We start from the raw sequence: 27,142 nt of genomic DNA, 5'->3' as shown, positions 1-27,142 counted from the left end.
TGAGCTATAAAATGATAATGTCATATGGCTTAAGTCAACTTCCAGTGTGCTTCCGATGGTGGAATTGGCACTCTTTCCATCAGGCCATGTACAGAAACCTAGAGCTTAGTTAGGTTCCCTATTGTGCTGGAGAAAGTTATAGTAAAACCCCACCTGGCCACTATGATGCATACCAGGTCCTCTTCTAACTTTCAGGCAACCCCCTGAATAGGAATTAAAGAAATTTAACAGTAGGGCAGAGATAAAACATTTGTTATCCTTCATTCCTAAAAGTATCAGGCCAGTTTTCACTTTGTTTATAGCATGCTATTTCTGTTTTTTTAACTATGATGATATATTGGTGGAAACTATATTTATATCTCAGTTGCACAATATGTAACAGCATTGAATTCCAATTTATGTTGTTTATATACACATATCATATAAACATAAACATGTGTATATAGTCTATAAATATATGTATACACATTCTACATAATATATAACATGTATAAATGTGTGTGTGTGTGTATTGCCTACTATAACTGAAGAAAGAAATTGAGCAAAAATGTAATTGGCAGGCAAGAATAACTAATAGAAAGGATAGAGCTAGTAATAATTAATCCTTTAGTATTCATAAAACCATTTAAAAATAAATGAGCCACTCTGTGACAAACATATTCCAAATGTAAATTGTTGGCTTTAGTCTCAATTTTTTGCTATTTTTAAAAATGATTTTTTTCCCTAGAGAAAGTTTTTTATTATGCACCTTAAAAAGCCTTAACTAGAATAAGTAAAATGTCCCAGATTAGATTACATGTCTGCAGCCTTCAAATAACCCTGTATTCTTCCTTTTCCTTATATTTTTACAGATATGGTCCGGAAAAAGAACCCCCCTCTGAGAAACGTTGCTAGCGAAGGCGAGGGCCAGACCCCGGAGCCTATAGGTACAGAAAGCAAGGTATCGGGAAAGAACAAAGACTTTTCTGCAGATCAGATGTCAGAAAATACGGATCAGAGTGATGCTGCAGAACTAAATAATAAGGAGGAACATAGCTTGCATGTCCAAGATCCATCTTCCAGCAGTAAGAAGGACTTAAAAAGCTTGGTCCTGAGTGAGAAGCCTGGCTTCAATTATGAAAGCCCCAGTAAGGGAGGAAGCCTCCCCTCCTACCCACATGATGAGGTGACAGATAGAAATATGTTGGCTTTCTCATCTCCAGCTGCTGGGGGAGTCTGCGAGCCCTTGAAGTCTCCTCAAAGAGCAGAGGCAGATGACCCTCAAGATACGGCCTGCACCCCATCAGGGGACTCATTGGAGACAAAGGAAGATCATAAGATGTCACCAAAGGCTACGGAGGAAACAGGGCAAGCGCAGAGTGGTCAAGCCAATTGTCAAGGCTCAAGCCCAGTTTCAGTGGCCTCAAAAAACCCACAAGTGCCTTCAGATGGGGGTGTGAGACTGAATAAATCGCAAACTGACTTACTGGTAAATGACAACCCAGACCCGGCACCTCTGTCTCCAGAGCTTCAGGACTTTAAATGCAATATCTGTGGATATGGCTACTATGGCAACGACCCCACAGATCTGATTAAGCACTTCCGAAAGTATCACTTAGGACTGCATAACCGCACCAGGCAGGATGCTGAGCTGGACAGCAAGATCTTAGCCCTTCATAACATGGTGCAGTTCAGCCATTCCAAAGACTTCCAGAAGGTCAACCGTTCCGTGCTTTCTGGTGTGCTGCAGGACATCAATTCTTCAAGGCCTGTTTTACTAAATGGGACCTATGATGTACAGGTTTGTGCTTTGTATTGGGATCTCTTGTACACAGAGGGTTATTACTAAGGAAATGTGAATTCTTACATGCTTGTTAAAATCAAGCTCCCCGTACCAAAGGGGTACCTTGCTAGATCCAGCAGAAAAATGGACACACTTCGTTAGCTATTTCATCCAAATGTATATTCAGGATTGTCTTTAGCCTCTCATCATGGAATTAATCCTAATATTTATATTATGTTGGGTAAAGTCTTCATGAAATTAGCTAGGCTTCAGATTTCTGGGTGTATTTCATGATAACTTGATTTTTTAAAAATTTTCCAACAATGGCACTAATCTTTACAATTCTACATGATAGTAATTCATTCTTTGTTCTAGTTTTAGATCTATTATAAGTCTTTTGCTATAGTCTTTCCTTCAGTGAGGGTCTTTCCTGTGTCTTGGATTGGAATTTTATTTTATACTCAGGCCGACATCAAATTGGACTAGATTTAGGCCGTATTGACAGATGCAGAGATGGATTCCTGAAAGAGCAACATAATTGCAGATGAAAATTTGAAAATAAAATGTTACATTGATGCAAAAGAAGTCAATGTGATTGTAAGTACTAAGGACACCAGGATAATCTTGGTACGGGCCAATAAAGCATTCCTTTAGGCAGTTAAGGAAAATAGTAATTTATGAAAGCATTTAGTAGTAATTTAAATTTCTACTTTTATTAAACCTGGCATACCTTTTTGATCTACTCTTCTGTGTTTAGTTTATGGCATATGTGAAATGAAAAAAATTTGCCCTTTCAAATAGAATGAACTGCAGAACGGACTCTAAAGAACTGTATTTATTGTATTTTAGCAATTTTAAGCAGAGTGGAAACTAACGGTCAGCTTGAGAAAAGTGTATTAGTTTCTATTATAGTGTGTAGATTTTTGTGTTATTAGGCCAGAAGATTTCAAAACATATTAGGTTTAATATTAATCTTCTTTAGGAGTGACTGGAAGTATCAGAGAACTAATGAAATCACACTTAATTGACCTCCTAAATTTCTGAAAATATCAGGTATTTTTATCAACTCAATAGCTACAGTGCATTTGATGCAGACCTGCCTTTTGGCCTCGTGCCAATCAAGAAAGGCAGACATAGGGGTCATAAATAAGATATAGTGAACATATTTGCAGTTCTCATAAGAAGAATCAGAATTTCCAAGTTCTTTAAAAAATGTCAGAATGGCAACCTTATCATTTTAAGGGAGATATAAAGAGCTCTTGAAAAAGCCAATTTCATCTTCGTAAAGCTCTCTTAAAAATTCCATTTTACTTGGTGAATTTCCACAAATAGAATTATTTCCGTGGAGCAGCAAATTAAGTCAACATAGTTATTATGCATGAAAGCTACATGCTTTGAACTGCTGGCTCATTAAAGATCATTCCACTGTCTTATGTCAGGTACACTCTGCTGTCAAACTATGATTGTAAAACGTGTTTTAGATAAAAGGGTTAGACATGAATAATGGCAGTATGTGAGATGGCGTTTTATAATTAGCAAGTAATATGATGTTAATACCTGGATTTCCGGCTAGGGTTTCAGTTTGTTCACTCTGGGGACGACTTCTGAGGGAAGCTGATCTGGGCTGTCAGGAAGGCTCTAAAATGAAGATTACTAAGGCCTATAGTTTGGAAGAATTCAGAGTTTTAAACACACTTCCATTTCCCCCAAACAGTTATTTGTTAGGTTCTCGGTTATTTATAGTAAAGTTTATGTTTGGGTAGAACGAGCTGGACACTTTTCCTGGGCAGTGATCTTAGAAATAAAACAGATGTGTGAGCTATCTGAGTTTGAACTAATAGAACTAGAAATAAAACAGCTGATCCTAGACTGTGCTGTCTACTAAATCCTTGCAGCAGCCCGGAGTAAAGAAGACAGAAAGTGGCAGGAAAGACCATGCAGGAAGATAATCTTGTTAAGATCCTCCCCCCCCCCCCAAAGAGAATATGCCTAAACATAGAAAAAAAGCAGTCTGTGGGAAAAGTGGGCGATTATTTAAAAAAACACGATTGGATTTAAAAACAACTCCAAAGAGAGTTAACTGTCTTCAGTTTAGGAAGAGAACACTGAATATACTTGTAGGCCAAATGCTAATCTTGAACACTTTGCACATACACCAGATGTTGATGCAAAAACATGTCTGAAGATAAGTAACTTAGTAATATTTTTATGCTGAAATTAATATTGAACAGCTTCCTTAGATGCAGAAATCTAATAAAAGCACATCTGAAATACCCCCCTTTCCCCACACGTCTGTGTTGCTGAAATGCTATTTGAGGGCCGCTTTCCTTGTCACTTGAATTGTGTGGAGATTAAAAGCTGTGGGTGATAAAATGCTGACTGTAGAATTTCTTTAATGCATTTTCATCAGAAACTTATGGTAAGTTAATGGCATGTGTGTATTCTGATAAAAAAGATGTTGGTAAATAAGAGTGTTACAGACAGTAATCATTCCATTCTAGGAATTATTTATATCAATCTGTAATTTAAGCTAATTAAAGTAATAGATAAGCAATTCATTAATCTTTTTCAATTAAATTGGCTTTTTTTTTTTTAATATTCAGGACAGTTGGTGGTTAATGATAGATTTATGACATTTTAGGCCAAGAAAAAAGGAACAGGAGCCAGAGTACAAGACTTAAGAACTCTGTGGCTTTGATCTATATTTTCATTTCACATTGTTGGTTTTAAATAATTTGACTTGAGTGCAAACATGAGATATACAGTTGGGAAGAAAAAATCATTTAAACAAATTTTAAGATTTCCACTTCCAAGTTCAGATTATTTGACATGTATCTGAGGGACTGGTTGAAGTTTAGACATATTTGTACTGACAATATCCAATTCTGTGTCAATTTTATTAGAAATAATGAAGTCAAAGAATTACAGATTTGTAAAAATAGTGTCAAATAACAGTATTGCTTTGTACTGCATAGTAAATAGAGCCCCAGCTGGATAATGGAAGTCACTTTAAAGGGCCATCCTAAAACCAGGATAGTCTTTTCTGAGTCTGTCAAAATCAAATCCCCACACCACCTTGAGATGCATTCCCAGCCCTAAAATCAGAAGAGATGTGGATTCTTTACCAAGGAAAACGAGAAAAGATGTAATGGCTAAAAGATATAATGCAAATACGTTCACTAGCTCAGAGCTAATAGACTTGACTTGGATGTGAGTTTCTCAAGTTTTAAATTTTCCCTGCCTGCTTTATCAATTATTATGCTTAAATCTTTAAAAATAATGAATGTGACATGATTGGTAAGAAGCCCTTCATGTAATTTTTATTGCCTATATTCAGCCTTTGAGGCTCACATAGAGACCCATAATAGAACAAGAGACTGAGTTCTTCAAAAAGTAATTACAGCCTCTTTCTTTTTAATCTGCTTTATTATGCTTATATTTAAACCATGGCCGAATGGAGGCCTGCTCTGTTAAACACGGACTGTGCTGTTTCATTAGGGCTTAATGTGCTGTGCATTAGGGCGTTTGTGTCATCTTTATGGGGGACTCTTAGCCCTCAGACCAGGTTATAAAAGTTGGAGTCTGTCAAGTTGTGCTTCCCACGGGAAAGTGTTTAGTTATCCCAAGTTTATAAGTGCTCACGATGTATATGTTGCCTTTTCATATGACTAAGCCTTTTTCTGTTATTCTGCATTATTCAGGACTCCAAGAAGGTAGCTATCAGATTCCAGCTATTAAATTCATTTTGGCCCTTAATGAAATTCAAAGGTTCACAGAAGAATGTCACTATTAACTTACCAGCGACTGTCTTGTGTTTGATCTAGGAGCACTACATTTCTGTTCTGTAAATATTTTTATCAGAGTTGCACAATATGTCATGTTAGAAGCAGGAAGAACAGATTTTGGAGATAGGAAGTCATCCTTTGTATTTGTATTTTCAACATATTTAACTCTGAGCTTTATAGATCCTTAACATATGCCAGTACGTTCATTTGAACAGGGGGTTACAGTTTGGTCTGGGGAAAAAAAAAATCAGAGAACATTAATCTCATTTGGGTCTATTTTGACTTTTCTTGAATTTTATTTCCAAATATTTATTTTTTGCCTCGCAGTTTCCTTTGATCTGGAGTAGGAGGGAAGTTGTAGATCTTAGCAGGTTCTGTTTCTTTGTTTTTCTGAGTTGAGGACAATTGCACTTCAGAACAACTGGTAAATGAGACTTTAATCACTTCAGACTGTCTATAGAGCGCTGAATGTTTGGCATATGACCCATACTTATATCCAGGACTGTGTCTCTTTAACAAGTAATAAAGTGTGCAAAATAAAACATATGCTCACCCTAAGGCCATAAAACAAAGCAAAGTTCTGGCATTTACCAGGTTATTTTCATCCTGGAGATGGCTGAGCTGGATAATGTAGCCACCCAGGTGGAGCTGGACCATCTTCACGAGCCCCTTCACCTGCGTGATGGTTCAGTCTCCATTTGGCCTTGTTACATGAGGGTCAGTAGGATACATGTCAGTTCCGCTTTGATTTCCGTTTTAGTTGCTATCGTTTAAAGAACATGTATCACTTTCTTGAATGTCAGTATTTCTCCCTGGGCAGAGTGTTTAGAAGAAGAAATGGTTATCAGTGCATCCAATCAAATGTAATGCTATTTAACTCTTAATAAAACTTTTATTCTCTAATGGCCTGCTCTGCTAACCCTATCAAGTCAACTGGTTGGTCAGTGCTCTTTGTTTCTTGGGTCATTGTAATTACAGCATACATGCAGCTGTTTCAAAGACAGAAACATAAGTAGAGTGCTAACCCCGGGAAAGTTTGGAGAAAGAGAGTAATCCGTCTCCTTTTTCAGTTTCCGTCATGGAGTCTGTTTCTCAGAATCATTAGACCCTAGACCTCTTGAAGTCTTCATCCCATGATTTTAAAGTTTGAAGTAAGTGTTAGGCATTTTCAGAGTATCAGAAAAGACCTTGTTGAATGTTAATCGGAAGTCAAATGTAAAATTAAATTTTTCGCATTACTTTTCATTTGCTTATACCTCTTTCATCTGTTAGTTTATGTAATCAGAATTGTGCATTATCTTCTGTTTCTTTTCCTTTAATTTTGGATTCACTTCTAGTAATCACTAACATTTATTAAAGGTTTCATATGTGCATGTGTAGCTCTAAGCTCTTCACATGTATTAATTAACTCATCTTCATAAAAACCCTTGAAGTTGACGCAACCATTATGTCCATTTTAAAAAACGAGGAAACAGGCATAGAGGAATTAAAAAAGTAACCTGCCCAAGATCACAGTGTTGTGTAAGTGGGATGTTAAGCCAGGGCAGATAGTCTACAGAACCCTGTCTTTACAACAGCTCTGATATATCGCCTTCCCAAATATAAGACTGAGTTTATTGCAGCTAGAATAGCAGTGGAACACAGGCCAACTGAATGTAAGGGAGATGTGACCTGCCCCGCCAGGGCTGCGATGTATACAGTTGGTGAATCACATTGAATTTGGGGACATAAGTGATTTCTTTGAGATTATCTTACCTGTGTAGTGTAATGCTGCCTTATTGGAACTTGCTAGGCTTATCTTTGAAATCACCGAAGAGAATATTAATTTTTCTGATTTGCCTTTTCTCACTGGTACTTCTGCTACAGAAACTAGTTACGATCGAGTGAGCAAGAACCAAGTTTTGACTTAAGGGTGATGCCATGTCTTATTCCCAAATTCAGGAACATTTCCTCTGTGCCTTTGATTTAGCTTATACTCCTCTGATTTGGAGAACTTCGAGTTAGGAATTTATGATTTAACATGTGGCCTGAGAGTTGTATTGTCTTCTGGTCACTAGGCACAGTCTAGGTTGGTTTGTCCATGGAGATTAAATGCTGAGGCGATGCGCCCAGCGCTCATGAGTGGTTTCCCGAGGCCGTGTAATGGAAATTTCACTTTTGCTTAGGAGCGAGTATTTCCCTGGCCTCCGTGGGAGGGAAGCGTGGGCCACAGGGAGGAGCCTGAGGATGCAGAAAGAGCAGCCTCGCCCAGCCGCGGTTCTCCCTGGACACCTAGGTGACCTGTTCACGTAGGATTAAAGAACATCCCCATGCTTGTCGGGTTAAAGAACATCCCCATGCTTGTCAGGTAAAAGATCATCCCCATGCTTGTAGGGTTAAAGAACATCCCCATGCTTGTCGGGTTAAAGATCATCCCCATGCTTGTAGGGTTAAAGATGATCCCCATGCTTGTAGGGTTAAAGAACATCCCCATGCTTATAGGGTTAAAGATCATCCCCATGCTTGTCGGGTTAAAGAACATCCCCATGCTTATAGGGTTAAAGATCATCCCCATGCTTGTAGGGTTAAAGAACATCCCCATGCTTGTCGGGTTAAAGCTCATCCCCATGCTTGCAGGGTTAAAGATCATCCCCATTCTTTCGTGGGTCCAGTATGCATTGGGGATTTTATAATAAACATTGGTGTGTTCCAGCACCTGTGTCCCGCCTAATGGGGAGCTGCACCTTAACATTCCTCTGACTCCTCCGCGTCCACATGTGTAAAACTAAAGTTGCTCTTTCCTTCCCTAAAACAACTTTTCTTTGACCATCGTTTGTTCTCGGCTCCCATTTTCAAGTCGGTTTTGCTGGAAATGTCCCTTGCCCTGGATTTCTTTCTGCTGAGTCTCTCCCCGAACAGTTGATTGGTTCGTCTCGATCTCCCCATTTGTTCTTTAACTGCCGCTGCCCTTCAGGTTTACGCAGCAAACCCTTAGTGGGTTCTGACTGGCTTGCCTTTTCCTCCTGTTCTCTGCTGTTCCCTTTTCACTTCTCTCCTGTTCTTTTTCCCTCTCCTTCTCTCTCCTTTCTTTTTCCCCTTTTCTCTTTTCCTCTCCACCTTCCTTCAGTTTTAAAAAATTCTACTTATAGATCAGTCTTCCTGCATTTTGTAGGAAGTGTAGGTCTACTTTGTATGCAGAGCTTATCATTTTAATTAAACCTGTATAATTAAACATAGACTTTATGATAAGACATTCCTTTTCCAAATTCTCCCCCAGTCTCCCTCCACATTTCCTGAGAGCGACTTCATTATTTCACCCTTCTTACTCCTTTTGTTTCCTGCACCTGAACTACCTTTCCATGACCACTGCCTTTGAGACTCATCTCAGACGCCAACTCATCTGTCCACAGCTGGCTTGTCGCCTCCTTCCGGAAGCCTTTGCTGACCTGTCAGTATAGGTGAGGTCTCTTCCTCTGTGTTGCCACGGAACTTGGTACATCCCTCAACAGAATCACATATTCCACGGTTGTCATCATCCATTGACTTGGGAGCTTTCTGCAGCGACCACAGGCATCTAGAGTTTTGGACTGTGTCGCTTCCGTGTGTAGCCCTAGTGCTTGGCATAGTAGGCGTGTAAAAATGCACTCTTCCCTGGAGGAAGGATGTTCCACAGGAAACTCTGTTTTGCCCTTTAAGACACCCTTTAGAGCACACATGGAATTTTTACTTATCTCCATTGCGAGCCAGCGGTGACAGTGAGTCAGTGCATGGAAAATGCACAGCTTCCCAATCCACTTGAACTGAATTTTCTGTTTTGTTTTGCATTTCCCCACCCCCAAAAGATTGTCTTCCAAATTATTGAGACTGACCTTAAGATTTATTGGTCTTCTATGAGTCCAAATATCAAATGACCATAGAGAATCAGTTCTGTATTACACCAAGTGAAATGAGAAACCATGTTGGGCTTGATTGTACTACTGTAATCCAAAAAGCTGATGATAAAAATGTGCATAATTAAGAATATGCAGTTTTTTATCCTCAAATTTGCCTCTTATGCCCTGGCCAGTGCGGCTCAGTTGGGTGAGCAGTCGCCCCGTGCACCAAAAGGTCACTGGTTCTATTTCTGGTCAGGGCACAAGCCCGGATTGCATGCTCTATCCCCAGTAGGGGGCCTGCAGGAGGCAGCCAATTGATGTTTCTCTCTCTCCCTTCCTCTCTCTCTCAAACTAATAAAAACATATTTTAAAAATTTGCCCCTTACACCAATTTAAGTTTTGGTTGCCCCTCCAAAAAATATTTGTGGCTCTTCTAAATCCAAGTGAGAAGGGTGTTTATTCCAGTTATTCCAGTGACACAAGGAAGAGGCTGTGATGGCCTGAGACTTGGATGATTGATGTCCAATTGGACTTGTTATTGAATTTTTTAAACCCTCCATCATGGTACACCATTAAGGCATATTAAATGCTCCAGTGTTTTTTGAAGCTCAGTATTACGCAGAAACAGTCTCTATGTGGGTTCGCACATTAATTCTGACTATAGTTATTTTCAGTCGAAACTGGCCCTTCCATATTTCTTCACGTTATTTGTAACTTCAGTATTTGAACAGTGATTTTTTAACACCTTAGCTTTTTATTGCTAAGGTTTTACTTCTTTGACTATCAGCCCATAACCTCAAGCCCTCTTAAATAAGTACCCTCCTAATTGTCTCTGTTGCTATCAATTATGGTACTTGAAAATGAACCACATCTGAGGAAGAGTTTGTGTTTAGTTAAACAACTCTTTTTGTTCCATTGAACATAAGTACATGTGCTAAAGTGTCATTTTACGAGTTCTGAGGCTTTAAAAAAATCTTTTCCTGTGACATATTCTTTTAGATATTATTCTTACTGGTTTGTCCCATATTATTAGAAGAAAAGAAATAAATTGAGGTTAAAGACCTTGAAAAAAAGCCAGCCATTTATGTTTTTAACTTCTACACTGAAACATTTTTGTGAAAAGGCATATGCATATGAATTATAAATGAAAGCCATGGAGCATACCACACGGAAGGAATCGTTTTTAAAACCTAAAGTTAAAATAGAACAAAAAGCCATCATGTCCTCAGTGAAAAATAACTTAAAATCTTCCTTTTTTATGCCTTAAACAGGTATGTTGGGTGTTTCTATATAACTAATTCACAAGCGGTGGCTTCATAGTCATTCGTTTTTGAGCAAAAGATGGATTTTGTTCTGTTTTTCGAAGAAGGCCGTATGTGTCAGGTTGAGTCTGTACTAATGGGGCCAAGAATTACTATGGTTTTCTTATCCCAGTAACTCAGGGGCCTTGGTGAGCTATTTCTCTCTGGGCTCACATCTCCCGTAATGAGTGCATTCATTCAACCAGAATGCATGGGGCCCCTGCTTCCTTCCAAAGATAAAGAGAATTCCCTTCCTTTAGTCTAAGGAGGAATATAAACCGAAGTGCTAGCTTAGCACACAGAACAGAACTTCCCCATTTACAGCCGAGAATACAAGGAGTGTGACAAGGCTATGAGTTTATCACTGATTGACTTCACTTCCCCTCTTTTCAGTCCTTTCATCCCATGGGCAGGATAAATTCAATAGATAGTTCATTTCCTTCAATACTAATTCTGTTTATGTGACTTGTACTGTAGAGTGTATTGTCTACTATGGTATTGACTAGTCACATGTGGCTCTTTAAATTTCAGTTAATTAAAACTAAATTATTAAAAAAATTATAAAACTATTTAAATTTAAAAATCAGTTCCTCAGTTGCACTGGCCCGATTTCATGCACTTAGTAGCCGTATGCGACTAGAGGCTACCATGGTCATGGTAAACTGCAGAACATTTCCATCCTTTCAGAAAGTTCTGTTGGACAGCACTGACCTAGATTTCGCAAATCACTTTCAGGTACATTTACTCCCTTGACCCTCACAATTATCCTATAAAATGGCAAGGTGTAGAATATTAATTATATCCATGAAGATGAGGATACCAAGGTGCCAGGCTATTAAATAATGTGTCTTTCCACAGAATTTAACTTACAGATCTTCCCTTGGGAGCAAACAAATGCAAGTAAAGATAAATGTAAATGAAGGAAGGATTTTATCTCCAAAATTTGATCTTTAAATATAAGTAATTTAAAGGGAGAGACTTGTTCTAGCTTGTTTACTATTGTAACCTGATATTTATCACAGAGAGGGCACAAGTTACACACTCAGTGGCTACTTAGCTACTGATTGGATGACTCAGTAGTTGTAATGATTGGTCCCAACAGAATTTACATTTTAATAGAAATTTTAAAATGTGGATATCCGTATCAAAGGGACGACTGAATTACTGAGTTACAATGAAAGTTCTGGTTAGCAGAAGAGGAAAGATTGAAATTTATAATCTTTATGCTGCTTTTGATCTCTTTTTTAGTATAGTCATAGCTAACAATCGATACTTTTTTTTCTACTCCTTGCTGTGTTCAACCATTTGAAAAGTTTGAGGTAATGCTTTGAATGTGTAGGCACTGTTTCCTGGCAGTAACGTTCAATAAACTCTTACTGCACACATTTATCTTGCATAGCTGTTCTTGCTCTACATTTGTGTTTAACCTAGAAAAGAATTGTTTTAAATTAACATTTGTGAGTCATGAAACTAAAGTGAATGTGGTCAATAGGCTTAGGTTTGGTCTCCTAAATTAATAAACTATGTTTTATTTTAGAAGGGCATTTAAATGATATAAATCAGTTCTATTTCACCATAGCCTGAGGGTACATCTCTTAGAGAGAAAGTATAAAAATGGCCACAAAATAGCCTTTAGATTTTTTTTTTTTTTTTTAAAGAGAAAAGGAATAGAACACTGAATAATTATATTTTCCAAAGTTGGCTTTATATAATAGGTAAAGTATGTAATTCTAATATTATATTAGCTTTTAATAATATACTAATATGAAGAAGGCAAATCAGTGACCTATAGAAGTGTCAGTATTGTTGTTCTTGCCATCAAATGAGATCCTTGTGGTTTTGTTTGTTTGCTTGGGTGGTTTTGAAAGAACAGTCAGTAGTATGAAGGCACTCTTCAGCATAAAATATATAACCATTAAAAGCATCCTAAATAATGGAGTTGGCTGATTTTCCCTGGGTAAAAAGCACAACTTTTAGACACATAGACCACCGGAATGCCTTACTGGCAGCATGTTTTGTTTGTTTTTAAATGGCCTTTTTTTATGGACTCTTTACCTGATGGTCTTTCTTAGCCTGGATTTTCAGATTCTTGAAGTTGTTTGCCCAATAAATACCTCTAAGGATGTTGCAATTCTTAGTAATAATTTAAATTTCACTTAAAAATCATTTATTTGGCATTTCTTAAGACTCTGTGTGCTATCTGTTCATCCTTTCTGTGTGGACATGGAACAGGAGGCTTGAAAATTGCAAAATCAAAGAAATAGTGATGATGTGTCATGGCTTCTCAGGAATCCCTGTTCTGCAAGCAGAAGTTAAAAACATTTCATATTAGGAAGCTTGGCTATTCTGATGCAATACGTTAGCTAAAATGAGCAAATTCCCCATCTAGCGTTTGCCCCTGGCTTTCTGTGCTTACATTAGAGAAGAATGGGATATTTCTGAATTTTCCCCTTTTGATTCAAGTTGGAGTCTGGAAGCAAGGTACCTGAGTTGATGACATCTCATTTAAATCTTTTGGTTTTGAAAACGAGGTTTCTCCTCCCCTCCAGTGAGTTGGGAAGTCGATGGAGGAATTTCGCAATAGAGCACTCATCCCTTTTTGGTGCAGACTTCAGCTGCTCTGTCCACTGAAGTGCTAGGTTAGAGCGATGAGTGGACGGTAGCCTCATGTGGCCTGGCGCTGACGTGTCTCACACCGCAGATTGTCAGGTGCTGCCTGGAAGGGTGCCCTGTTCTTCCCCTTCTGGTTACGAGATGCTCTGCTGTTGACAGACTGAAATCGGTGTGCTTGCCTTGGTGGATGCAGACAGTTGTCAACAGCAACACATCATCGTCCTTCGTTTGAAGGCTGTGAGAGAGCTTCGTAAACTATTGTCTTGATGTAGAGTGAATGTTGAGCGGTTTGTGTTCATGCACATTTCCTACAACTGTAATATTGGAAATAAATTTAGAGGCTGCCCCAGTTGACTTAACCTACTGTTCAGAGAGGGTAAGTCATTTGATCGATGTCACAGTGCTAAGTGCAAGAATGGACTTCAGTCTTAGTCCTGTGCAGTAGAGGTGCAAAGTCTCTCTTCATGTGCTAAAGGAATACGGTTTGCATATTAAATAGAACCTTTTAAGTAATTTGAGATGCTTGAGACTCTTCTCATGGAATGATTTGGATATGAGCAGTGATCACACATGTCATTTTTGAGCAGCTGTTGAAGGCAGAATATGATTATGCCACGTGTTTAATCTATGGCATCTGGTACTGGAAAAATTCAAAAATTCTCTGATAGTTGGTAGAAAAAATTTTTCCCCTCCTTGGAGCATTTCAATCGAAAGACTCTTATTTTAAACCAGGAGTTTTGGCTGCTCAGGAGTGGCACTTAGTAAGCTGCCCATAGAGGTGCACACCGACTGAGGTGACTCACAAATGTTAAAACAGTTCTTTTCTAGGTTAAGGATTTTATATAAAGTGCCCTTTGAAGACCTTCGCTGCCTTGATACTATACAATTTTATAGTTTCTGGTAGGATGCAGAGCTGTGGTGATTTTTATGGTAGAATTATTGTATTTTGGTCTTTTAACATCCCCACAACTCACTCTAGGGAGGAGCTGGACCCTTTGGGATGAGTCAGAACCTTAATCTAATGTGGCCCAGTTACAGGTTCTTTTCATTTCTCCTATGTTGGGTAACATTTTAATCCTTTATATTGGTCCTCCTGCACCAAGACTTCAAGCCCACTGCATCCATTTCATTTTTAGCCTTCTAGAGCATGCTCAGGCTTTAACTATAAGCCATTTTGTGTGGTCTTGTCAGAGTCATTGTTTTACCCCCAAAATAAACTTCATCTTGGCCTGCAGTCTCATTGCTGTAGAAACTGAACAGAGGGTTTCCTTGGAGAACCTCTGCATTGAGTAATCTCTGAGCAACTGCCTCTGATTTTGACAGCAACACTTAGTTTTGTCAGAAGAAATCCCACATGGTTCGGATGCTTCTGCACATAGTGGATTTGAAGGAGGCAGTAACAAAATCTACTTTGTTGAAAATTGTTTTCTTAGCTTTTTTTTCTAAAAAAGTATGTATTATTAAATCCTTTGAATTAGTTGTAGTCCTTTTATTACTTACCTTCTTGTGATACTTTGGCCCAAAATGCTTAGCATAATGATCATCTCCTATGGCAGCTATTGAATAATGAAGAGTGACTTCATTTGGCTCTAATTATTCAAGTGATTTCCTAATAAGCAGAAGTACTGTTGTATTTTTTTATGTGGAATACTTGCCAGTGTCCCCTCCTCCCTCCTACAGAGAGCATTGGATTAATGATGCCTTTCAAGTAACATCCACCTCTTCTCTACCAGGTCACTTCAGGTGGAACATTCATTGGCATTGGACGGAAAACACCAGATTGCCAAGGAAACACCAAGTACTTCCGCTGTAAATTCTGCAATTTCACTTACATGGGCAACTCATCAACTGAACTAGAACAACATTTTCTTCAGACTCACCCGAACAAAATAAAAGCTCCTCTCCCTTCCTCCGAAGGTGCAAAACCTTCAGAGAAAAACTCTAACAAATCCATCCCTGCACTTCGATCCAGTGATTCTGGAGACCTGGGAAAGTGGCAGGACAAGATCACAGTCAAGGCGGGCGATGACACTCCTATTGGCTACTCAGTGCCCATCAAGCCCCTTGATTCCTCGAGACAGAATGGTACAGAGGCCACCAGTTACTACTGGTGTAAATTTTGTAGTTTCAGCTGCGAGTCTTCCAGCTCACTGAAACTGCTCGAACATTACAGCAAGCAGCACGGAGGAGCGCAGTCAGGAGGCCTTAATCCAGAACTGAACGATAAGCTTTCCAGGGGCTCTGTCATTAATCAGAATGATCTAGCCAAAGGTGCAGAAGGGGAGCCAATGACCAAGGCAGAGAAGGGCTCCAGTGGGACTAAAAAGAAGGACTTCTCCAGCAAGGGAGCGGAAGATAACGTGGTAACAAGCTACAATTGTCAGTTCTGCGACTTTAGATATTCCAAGAGCCATGGCCCCGATGTCATCGTCGTGGGGCCCCTCCTCCGTCATTATCAGCAGCTCCATAACATTCATAAGTGTACCATTAAGCACTGTCCATTCTGTCCCCGAGGCCTCTGCAGCCCAGAAAAGCACCTTGGAGAAATTACTTACCCGTTCGCCTGTAGAAAAAGTAATTGCTCCCACTGTGCGCTCTTGCTTTTGCACTTGTCCCCTGGGGCGGCCGGCAGCTCGAGAGTCAAGCACCAGTGCCACCAGTGCTCGTTCGCCACCCCCGACGTGGACGTGCTGCTCTTCCATTACGAGAGCGCGCACGAGGCCCAGGCCTCGGACGTCAAACAGGAGGCCAACCACCTGCAGGGCCCGGCGGACGGCCAGGCGGCTGCCAAGGAGAGCAAGGAACACTCGTGTACCAAATGCGACTTCATCACCCAGGTGGAAGAGGAGATTTCCCGACACTACAGGTAGGCCGCGGGCTGGGGAGGGGACAGCCAGGAAGGGGCAGCGAGAATCCAGCGGGCCCACCCCAAAATGGTTGGGGATGATTGTGGGGACCTGGGGAAGTTACAGGACCAGATCACGTAACAGCTCATTCATAAAACTGCAGGTTACATTTTTATAGAGGCGATAGCCACGGATTCTAATGGAATCGCTTGTTTCAGACCATTCATTCTGTTCCCTACCTGTTTTGTGCCACTTACTGAGTGCCTTTTAAAATCCGCAGCGATGCTGATAACGGCACGAGTTTACTAACTGACCACAACTCGTTTATTTGTCCTTGCTTATGAAGGCTCCTAATTCCCTGATTTAGATGGAGCCACCCCCAAACAAAAGCTTCCACTGTGATTTGTTCTGCTCTTTATTTCAACTAGTAGATGGTCTGTGTGAGAACATGTTGCTCACTTTTCTTTAAAAATGAGATTGGACATTCTGTGCGCTTTAAAAAATGGAGCAACAACCTTGTTCTGCATACAGACAGTGATCTGAAGGCGAGAATTCTGTACCATGTGGGGTTTGGATTACAGTTCTCTTGCTCCTCTGAGCAGGTGAGGCTGCTTAAGTTATTTCAGATTTGTAGCCAGATAGAGTATGCCCGTGTTTCTTTCTGTCCCTCTATTCGTCTTGTGAACGTTCATTTGCCCAGTTAATGGTTATATTTTCTAGAGACGAGTTTAGGATGGGTATCTTTATTTCACTTATGTTGTGATTCCTTAACTAATTAATTCCAAAAATATACACTATGCCAGGGGCTGATAAAGGAGAAAACAAGACAGACATAGTCAGTGCCCTCATGGAACTTACAGTTTAGGACGAGAGCTTAACAGGTCATCAGAGTGATGAGTGTCATAAAAGTTGAAGGAGAGGACACCGGGTTTGACTATAATGGCCACATGGCCCAATATGCTAGATTAGGAAATGCCTCCCTGAGGAAGGAGCATTTAAACTGAGGCTTGGTTATAAGTAGGAATTAGTTGAGCAAAATCCTGGTAGTACAGTGTGTTCAGATACGACTTAGCGCTTATTGGATGCCTTTTTGTTATTACGCCTGTAAGCATCAAAGTAAAGAGCTTTGTTGACAATTTCTAAGTGCTTTTCCATATGTAGACTCCATGTCTCCTAATTTACTAATCTTCACATCTCAAGATTTTAAACATTTCCTCCCATTCTTTTTAAAAGTCGCGGGTTCATGCTAGTGTGTGTATGTTTTCTCGGTCACCAGTAGCGAAGCAGGTGAAGTCCAACAACAGTAGGCTAATAATGTTAGATGTTAATTTGAAGGGCGTCCTAATGTTCACAGTGAATCTAAATGTTCAGAAAACACTTCCTTAAGATTTGCACTGTTTAATTTATAAGGTCAGCCATAGGAAAGACACAGCCCTGCACTCAAATATGTTCACACTTGCAGTGTCTCTGCCTCCTCTGATGTCAGCTGCATGTTAATTTGTTTCTGAGACTAGCAGACATTAGCTTTCTTCCCAGCTTTCCTAGTGTGCGTATTGTGCCTGCGCATTTGTTAGGCTATGTAAAAATTAGCTAATCCGTTCTCGTTTTGAAGGAGGAGGCTTTCTTCAGTCCTGAGGAAATCAGCCACACACACACATGTGCACACACACATCACGGTACATCTAGATACCAGATCACTGGATGAGTGGTTTTTCTCGAGGAAGCTGAGGCCATGTCTTGAAGACCTGTCTGAAAAAAATAGTTTCTATATGCCTTGGTGAAACAAAAGTATGAATAAAAATATTACTGAATAATCTCAAAGCTTACTTAATATTTATTAAGGAAAGTAAGCTCCCAAGGGAAGGCCACTAGTCTTGTCTTGTCTGCTGCTGTGTCTACATGATTTCTCACTGTGCCAGGATGCTAAATAGGTGCTCAGTGAATATCTTTAAGTAAATGAAGTCCCTGTGAGAATCTGACTTCACCCTAGTTTGAATAAGCTGGGAGCTCTGTGGTAAGTTACAGTTTAATCTTTGGTAAGTTACAGTTTAATCTTATATGGCCTTGGAATCCTTCTGAGGACCTAGACTCTACACAGGCTGACATTTGTCTGTCAGCCTCTCAGTATTTTATTAGATAAAAACAGTATTGAACAGTACTTGTCCTTAGGGCGTTAAAATTATCTTGCACTTATTCTTAAAACCTGATGGAGCTTGTGTGATCCTAGAGCCTTTAACTTGCCAAGTACTTTGTCTGTAATCTTTTTATGAATTCTTGTAGAAATATTTGAAATTTAGACAATTGCAGTTTCAGGAGTCCCAGCCAATGGAGGCTGCAGGGATGTGAAATGGCCACATGGATGTTGAAAATTTGACCTGCTATCAAAGCGTTTTCCCCAGATGCCACATTTTGAAGATAGTATAAAGGGACAGGTTTACCATATCACAGTAATATCTTTATAGTTAAATTTATGTTTATTCATATTATTTATGTTGTGAAACTTCTACTATAATTCTCTTTTACTTGGAATAGTCTAGGCTTTTGAGTGTTTTATATACAAGACTTACAGTGTAGTAAAAAGGCAGTAGAATCTGAGAACTGTACAATATGTGAAATCATGTAGCTGTAAAATAACTACAGCTGAGAAGCAGGAGAGTTGATTTAGAGCTGTGAGTGGGAAAACCTCGGTGTGGATTGTATGGGCATTTTCCCAAAGAACCAGGTTTAACCTGGGTTGAACTGCGGACATTACCCAGTCAGTAACTGGAGCTTGGTCAGTTTTCTTAGTGTTTCGTATTTATTTAGGATACCCCAGCTCACATCGGGCCTCAGTTATTGTATTCTACTCATGAATTTGTATCTCACACTCTATTTCTTTTAGTGTTTAATTAATCAGTGTACCCATTCTCTAATGGCTACCATTCTCCTCACCAAAATTCCCAGTGTTATAACTAATGTTTCTGGAGTAAGCAAGAGGACTGTCTCCTTACCCAACAACTGTACTAGAGAAAACATACTTTCCAATGCCTCCCTAGGCTTCCATGAAGTAAGGAAAATCTCTGATGTTTTTCTCTTCTCTGTTCACCAAGAGTGAACTCAACCCAGACTGGAGAGATTGACGCAAACATGGATTGTGAGGTCGCACTGAGGGCAGATGACAGTATTGATGCTGCTGTTATCAGGAGTCTAACCCTAGAGTCTCTGGCAGACAGATCTGCAGAATCTGAATTGTACTTTAAGCTGACACCATAAAGTGATTCCATATCGTGCCTTCCTTTGACTCCTGTCAGAAGTAAGCAAAAATTTGTAAGAGTGTAATGGAATTTTCACCTCCATGATATCCATGGCCTAAGATAAACCATGTATGAGCTCACTATTGTAAAAATGCTCCATATGGACATGCATATAAACCACTATATCTGAAATCAGTAGAAAATGCAAATAATAGCTTTAGATACCCAGCAACTTCAGATACAACTATTTTCAATTATAAAATAGTAATTAATACATGTTTAAAGATGTTTAAACATGTTGAAAGTTAGACTTATGAATTGATCAAGCTATGAGACTATAAATGAATATTCAGAAAGAAGAAACTAATATTTTTGAATTGAAAATATAATTATTGAAACTTAAAACACATGGATAGGTTAAATAACAGATTAGCAAACAATTGAGAGCAAATTAATTAATCAGAAGTTAAATCTGAAGACATTAGCCAGAATATGTAAGAGAGGGGAAGGGATGGAAAGTATCAAATGAAGTTCTAACATGCATTTTATTAGAGTCCCAGAAAAAAAAGTAAATAGTGAATGGAAGGTAGGCAATCAATATTTTTGAGGAGATAATGGCAGAAAATATTCTAGAACTGATAAAAGATATAAATACACAGATACACAAAAGCACAGCTTATACTAAGCAAAATACAGTTGACCCAGAAACAACTGTGTGAGTTCACTTATACACAGATTTTATTTAATTTATCACAGATCACTTGACCCATGCAGTTCAAACCTGCAGTGTTCAAGGGTCATTCTACAGTGTCAGTAATCCCAAGTGCCACACGTGTAGACCTTTATGACAACGAAATATATGCTACAGGAATGAAGAACTTCATTAGATGTCACATCTACTGAACTAAATTGTATCACCTCCGTTTACTCCTCTCCTGTGACAATTTATCTATCAGTGTCTGATTCCATAATTACAAAAAAATAACTTTCAGCTCCTGATTGATTGGTATTTATGATATATTCAATTACTTTGTTGTCCATTTAACCATTGAAGAAGAAAAGCTGTGGTTAAGACTATTGAAAGTGAAATACAATTATTTGGTAAAGGAGAGCTGTTCAAGCGATGGCATAAATCTCTGGAAGTTAACATTTAATGGAGAAAAAGAAAGCATTGCTCAGAGCCGACCTCACATGTACTGTGAGCTGGTTTACTATGAAAACAGAAATAAAGAAATAGAGTGGAGCAAAAGAGTGGCCTCTTTTAGCTGACTTTTTAAATAGAATCTAAAAAACCTTAGTTCGTTATGAATTATAAAAATACTTTTAATCTCTGCTAATGAATGAAATGCTACCACCAGGATAAAAGGCCACTGTGCATTGAAATGTGAATGGAGCTGAAATAAATGCTTTTTACAGCACATGAAAATTCTGTCCAGTAGAATAACGAATAAAACATCTCTTCTCACAGAAATTTTGTCACTTGAATTAAGTACAATTTGGCTTTTTTGGGGGCAGCTTGATGTAGTTTCCTCTGGATGCAAAGAATGACTTAGCTCTTTTATCAAAGTTTCTTTGATTCATGTTCTCACTGTCTAAAATATTGTATGGGACATACTGAGATTTTATATAAGTATATTCCAAATATTGCATGGAACATGCTTACACTAAAATATTTTTGTTATTAGCTGAAATTCAAATTTAACTGGGTATCCTGTGTTTTATCTGGCAACCCTACTCTAGGGAGACCTGTAAAATGACATCTTTTTTTCTTGGGTAGTGGAAAGTGTTTGCTGTTGAATTGGCAGGAGAGTATAGAATTTAAATTAATGCAGAGCATTTATTTGTAGTGTCTTTTAAATTAGTTTGGCTTAATATAACCAGAAGTTCAAGGAGTTTGTAAATAATAAAGAGCTTATTCAGAGGACCACTCAAAATATACCATCTGCAAAACATCTACTCACCACTCAGTTTTCTCTGCCACTTTATGGCTCTACATATTAAATCCAGCATCCTGAGCTCCTCCAGAGCCGTGGTGGTTTGTGGGGTTCAGAGCGAGTCACCTCAAAATACGCTTCTGTGGTATGTGGATTGTTTTGAGCTAAGGGCAACTTTAGCTGCAGGCTTAGGAGAAACTTCTGTCCGTCCCTTGACTACCTGGAAGAACTTGAAATAGGGCCCGTGCCCAGAATGGGAGTACCTCTTTGAGCTGTTTGTAGGGCAGGACAAACTTCACTTTATTAATAATCTGCTCTTCTTCACATTCTGCAGTGACCCTTTGAAGCCCCCAAGTCACCTTACCTCCCCCCTAGCTCAGAATGTCTTAGCACCCATGTTTTCTTTTTGTCTCTGAACTTCTCATACACGTGGGGTTTTTGACTTGCTCATGTATGCAGGGTTCCCGTACATATGTATGCATTAAATTTGGTTATTTTCTCTTATGTCTGTTTTATTATTAGAACAGCCAGAAGAACCTTGGGGGTAGAGAAAAGTTTCTCCTCCCCCACAGGTCTTACTTCTTTGGTTATTAATCAGATATGAACTGACTGACTAAGATGTTCTGGGTGGGGTTGGGTGTGAGCTTTGGTCTTGATCTTAAGGCCATGATAATATAACTGCAAAGTAAGATATACACAGGATTTTAATAGAAGGCAATGTGGGCAAAAGTTCCCAGAGGAAGACAGTTTCAGAGGAGCCCAGAAGATTGCTAGGTTAGTTGCTCTTGGGCTGAGTCATTTGGGAAGCCTGTGGCTGAGAAGGTGGTTAACGTGGGTTTTGAGAAACAGGGAGAATTCCCGGAGCCTTTCCGAGGTTTTCATATGAATGCTAATAAAATGAAATGCATTTAATAGGTTAGAAGAGAGTCCAAACTAATAAAGTCTCACAATGACTAAACTTTTATTCTTGAGTAATGTTTCTTAGACTAGGTATCAGAATCACCTATTTTTATTCTTTGGGGACATGGCATTATGTTGAAAGTCTTCTCAGGTGTTACTGAGGGATGGACACAGGTCCTAGAATATGCCCGAATCGTAATTAATTTCTGAGTAAGATAGTTACATTGCATCACATGCAAGCAGCATATGTGAAAGAGTAGCTGTGGACAAGAGTTAAGATACTGTGCCATCCCCACCGTGTTATTTTATGTGAATTGACTTGTCTGTGCTTCAGGTTCTTGTCCTGTGAAGTTGGGACAGAAATATGTACTTAGTGCCATTGTTGTGGGTTAATACATACAAATGACCTGGCACTAAAGAATATTGAAAGATGACCCCCAAACAATGAAATAAAAAAGTGAATTACTGTTTTCGGATTATGCTTGACAATGTCGTGTTTGCAGTTTTAACTTATAAAGCTGTTAGTGTTGACTCTCAGAGGTGGGTAATATTGAATGTGCTTTGAGGGAAAACAATGTTGCCCATCATAAAGAATTCATTTGGGAATGTTCAAGTGCTAGGTATATATACTGGGAGTTCATTCCATACTAATACCCATCTTGAAGTTATTTCTGACCATGGCTCCATGATCCTTGCTACTTAAGGTGTAGTCTGGGACCAGCGGCATCAGCATCGGCTGGGAGCTTGTAAGAAATACAGAATATTGGGTCCCACCCCAGGCTTCCGGAATCAGAATCTGAATTTTAGCAAGATTCCCAGGTGATTCCTATGCATGCTAGAATTTGAGAAGTGTTGCTCTAGATGTTAGCATAGGTTATTGAAAAGTTTATATTGCTCCAAGCTTTTAAAGTAATGTTGTCTTTTATATATTGTTTCTGCCATTTATTTAAGACTGATATTCTAGGTAGAAAGAAGTCCTTCAGGTCTGTAGAGTACTAAGTTGCGACTTGCCTTTTCTGCTTCATCTACTGGTGCTTAAAGGACTGAACGATTGAGCAGCTTAGCAGTTTACTGCTTTAATTGTGAAGGTTTACTCTTTTCATTAATAGTAGTCATACCCAGATTCTTAATATTCTGAATATGAAAGATGGTAAGCATTTCCTGTCTTTAAAGTCATTGGTTTTGGGGGATGTCTTATGAGTGTGGTCATTGAGTTGTTGGAACCATGATCAGTCTACTAAGGTAGATAGGGGCCCCTGCATTGGTGTCACCTGGGGACCTTGTTAGAAATTCAGATTCTCTGGTTATGCCCAGGAGATTCTGATTCAGTAGGGCAGCCTAGAGGCCTTGGAACATAGCCTGTTTTGCAGATCGTTGCTGTAGGTCAGCCTCTTTTCTATCAGTTAAAAGACCTTTACCATCCCCTCGTGTTTTCATTTTTCATTCTTCATGTTTCATGTCTTGGTTTTCCATATTGTCAGTGATTTTATTTATTTTTGTGTAAAGTTAAAAATTGAGGCAGCAGAGGCTGTAGAAAAATAGAACATTGATCTGGGAGGTAGGAGCCCTGTATTATTGACTTGATGTAAACTCAATGGGCAAGTCAGAGTTTCTCCATTTTACTGTCTGTAAAATGGGCTTTTATACTTCAGCGGAATGTGATTGCTTTGACCTCTTCGAAAGAAAAGGTGTGTGAGTTGAGCTGGTTATTACTACCTTACTTTAATATCCTTCCTGTTGAAAACGTGTTTTCCTTTTCAACCTAAAACCTGGTTCTTACTGAAAACGTATCTCTGTAATTTTCGTTTCCTTTGTGCTTTATACCCAATCCCCCCCATTCTCTGCATGCTGACAGTTCTCCAGCATCTGTATCGTGGCAGGTTTGCCTGGGTCAGTTGGATCAAGAGCTCCTCTGTGGGGTAGATCAGAACAGCTCTTGTTGAGACCTGTCAGGAGTCAGGGTGTCCTTCATTGGGACAGGAACTTAAAACTAGAAAACCTAGAAGCCCCAGACACTGTGTCTCAGAGTGTGATACTTTGAGATGAATGCTTTGTCTGGGCAGGGGCCCAGGGCCTTGCATATTTAGGAGGAAGTACCAGTCGAATAATGGGTAAGGGTTGGATGCATTTATTTTTTATTATTTCGCGAAGGGATGGGATGGCTCAGGATCTTTCTAGATTGTACCATAACTAAGTATCAAAGGCACATAATATTAAGTATTAGATATATTACTAGATAGAATGGCTCTAAACCACCCTAATGAACACACTCAGAAGGCATCCCTGCCTCCCAGACTTTAATAAAACAGGTAATGCCCTTTCTATCTTTGTTATTTAGAACCGTGAGATGCTTGGGGTGACTTCTGTTAATGAAAAGAGAGTAACTCTTTTGACAATTAAGCAGTAAACTGCTGGACTGCTCAGGCTTTCAGGCCCGGGACTCCCTGTCTTTTATTCAACACTATGTACCCAGTACCTGACAAAGTAATATTGTGAGGATTAACTACAGTTACATATATGACTACATATTTTGCAGTGGCTCTAAGTAATAGCTCTTAAAACTTACTTTGCCACTTTACTTTAAGTTGGTAACTCCTAACATTATATCCGTGGAGTGGCAGGTGTTGCGCGTGTTCTTTAGAGAGCCATCCATAAAGGCTTCCAGGAGAGTGTGCCTCCTTCCAAATCGCTGTGTACCTTTCCTGTATGCTTTTTAGAAGATAGTGTCTTTGTCCTTTTATGTTTATCAAACATTTGTCTTATTTTAACAGTTGTTCTGTCTTTAACAGCGGAAGTTGCTATAAAATTTAACATAAAGGTCTCCTTCTTTGACTTTTAAAAGAAAATACACTCATGCATAAACACAGATTCACACACATTCTTTTCATGAATTTAACTGTATTGTGTTTCTTGACACCCAGCAGACACTCAATTTGTTTAGAAAAATCTTGGGTTTCTAATATACCCTATTTACTAGATTATGTAGATCAGTGAACCATATTTCATTGAGTAAATGGATTTAAATTTTATGATAGAAAAGAACATTATAGCCAGTTAGGTAGGATTTATTTAGTATATAAAAGCTGTACAGAGCACTTCAGCATCAGAAATGTGTGTATATTTATAGTAAACAATATCTCAATTTACTTGAAGTAAACAAAGTGAAAAGACTATTGATTAAAACAGGTGTAAAAAATATATGAATATCTGCTTAAGTAATATAGAATCAGTGATTTTCCAGCCAGGGTGAAGTGAACAGAGCAGGTCAATCAATAACAAAGTTAAACCAACAGTTTTAAACACGAATTGGCTGGAGTGCGCGCACCTAAGTGTGTGTGTGTACCTGTCATTGTTAATAGGACAAAAGGGAATGTCACATCCTTTAGAACTGAAGATGCCAGTTCATTACCTTCCAGTTCCTGGATGCTAAGAATGTTGTACCTGGCCCTGCCTGTTAGGTTGCACGAAATAAAATGCAGGTGTTTGCGGAGGATTGTGTTGAAAAGCCCTTCAGAATGACTGCTTTCTGCTTCCCCAGGAGAGCGCACAGCTGCTACAAATGCCGCCAGTGCAGCGTCACAGCTGCCGACACTCAGTCACTACTGGAGCACTTCAACACTGTCCACTGCCAGGAGCAGGACCTCACTACAGCCAACGGCGAGGACGACGGCCAGGCCGCGGCCGCCGTCAAGGAGGAGCCCAAAGTCGACCTCAAGGTCTACAGCCTGCTCAGCCCGGACTCCAAGATGGGCGAGCCGGCTCCCGAGGGCGCGGCCAAGAGGGAGAAGCCAGAAGACAAGGACGGGCTGAAGGACAAGGCGTGGCCCGAGGGCGCCGGCGACGACCTGCGCGGCGTGGCCTGGAGAGGCCCGGACATCCTGCGGGGCAGCCCGTCCTTCACGCAAGCCAGCCTGGGGCTCCTCACGCCCGTGGCCGGCACCCAAGAGCAGACGAAGACCCTGAGGGACAGTCCCAGCGTGGAAGCGGCCCACCTGGCGCGCCCCATCTACGGCCTGGCCGTGGACACCAAGGCCTTCCTGCAGGGGGTGCCCGCCGGCGGCGAGAAACCCGGGGCCATCGCCCAGCAGTACCCTGCCCCCGAGAGCAAGGCCAAGGACGAATCCCAGTCCCTGTTACGGGTAGGAAGGCTTCATTTTTAAATAATTCCTATATCTTGAAGGGAAAACGTGGGCGGGGGGGGGGGGGGGGCCGGGACACATTCTCTAGATTGAGTATTGTGTGTCACCAAGGGAGCTGCAGTGATTGCTCTGTAGCAGTCGGGACTTGCACTCATCAGGACGGAGTGGCAGAAGGCAGCGCACGTGAGTGTGTGTCCTGTACAGGTACCTGATACAGTGGTGGGCTGTCACTTGCTTGTCCCTGCTCTGAGCTCAGGCTGAATGTCGGTTAATCATTCCTGGGGATTATGCGAAACAGCGAGGTGGCCTTTGGAGAAGGGAGGCCCACAGTCCCAGAAGGATGCACACCTTTTACATTCAAACAGCTTCATGACTTTTACATCCTAAGGCCTTGTGACAGTGTATGGTGAATAGAAAACTTAGCAGAGACTTCAGTCACCAAGAATGCAAAGCCCTTGCTGAGAGGTTAATACGAAATGTGGTTTTTAAAACCACTGTATAATTATGTGCTAGTGACAGTGCTTGTTGTTGTTTAGTTGCCAAGAAGAGGGGGACGTGAGATAGATCTAAGTGTGAATGGTACGAAGAATATTCAGAGACGAGAACCATGCTTTTTATACTATCGGGCTCTTTGAGGGAGAAAGACCTAGTCCCGTGTGGCAAAGCAAAACAAAACCTCTGCATAAGATAAGATCCCAGATTGCTCTCTTCATGCAAACTCAGCAGCTGTCAAAAGATAGTTTAGATTTTGAAAATTCACGAGTTCCCGATAAGC

At 39.9% G+C, this 27,142-nt stretch overlaps 1 protein-coding gene across 6 annotated transcripts in view; it reads left to right on the top strand.

Moving 5' to 3' along the window:
* Positions 1-27,142, top strand: part of TRPS1 (transcriptional repressor GATA binding 1) — a 219,931-nt gene that overhangs the window by 41,662 nt on the left and 151,127 nt on the right. For all 6 annotated transcript variants that reach the window (XM_087825362.1, XM_087825364.1, XM_087825363.1 and 3 more), the window contains 3 exons: positions 852-1,780; positions 15,049-16,181; positions 25,767-26,367. In XM_087825362.1, the coding sequence (XP_087681488.1) occupies positions 852-1,780; positions 15,049-16,181; positions 25,767-26,367 (2,663 nt within the window). The remainder of the gene's footprint in view (positions 1-851; positions 1,781-15,048; positions 16,182-25,766; positions 26,368-27,142) is intronic.

The sequence above is a fragment of the Miniopterus natalensis genome, chromosome 16, assembly GCF_054644295.1.
Source record: "Miniopterus natalensis isolate mMinNat1 chromosome 16, mMinNat1.hap1, whole genome shotgun sequence".
Taxonomy (NCBI): Eukaryota; Metazoa; Chordata; class Mammalia; order Chiroptera; family Miniopteridae; genus Miniopterus; species Miniopterus natalensis.
This window is presented reverse-complemented; position numbering and strand designations above follow the sequence as displayed.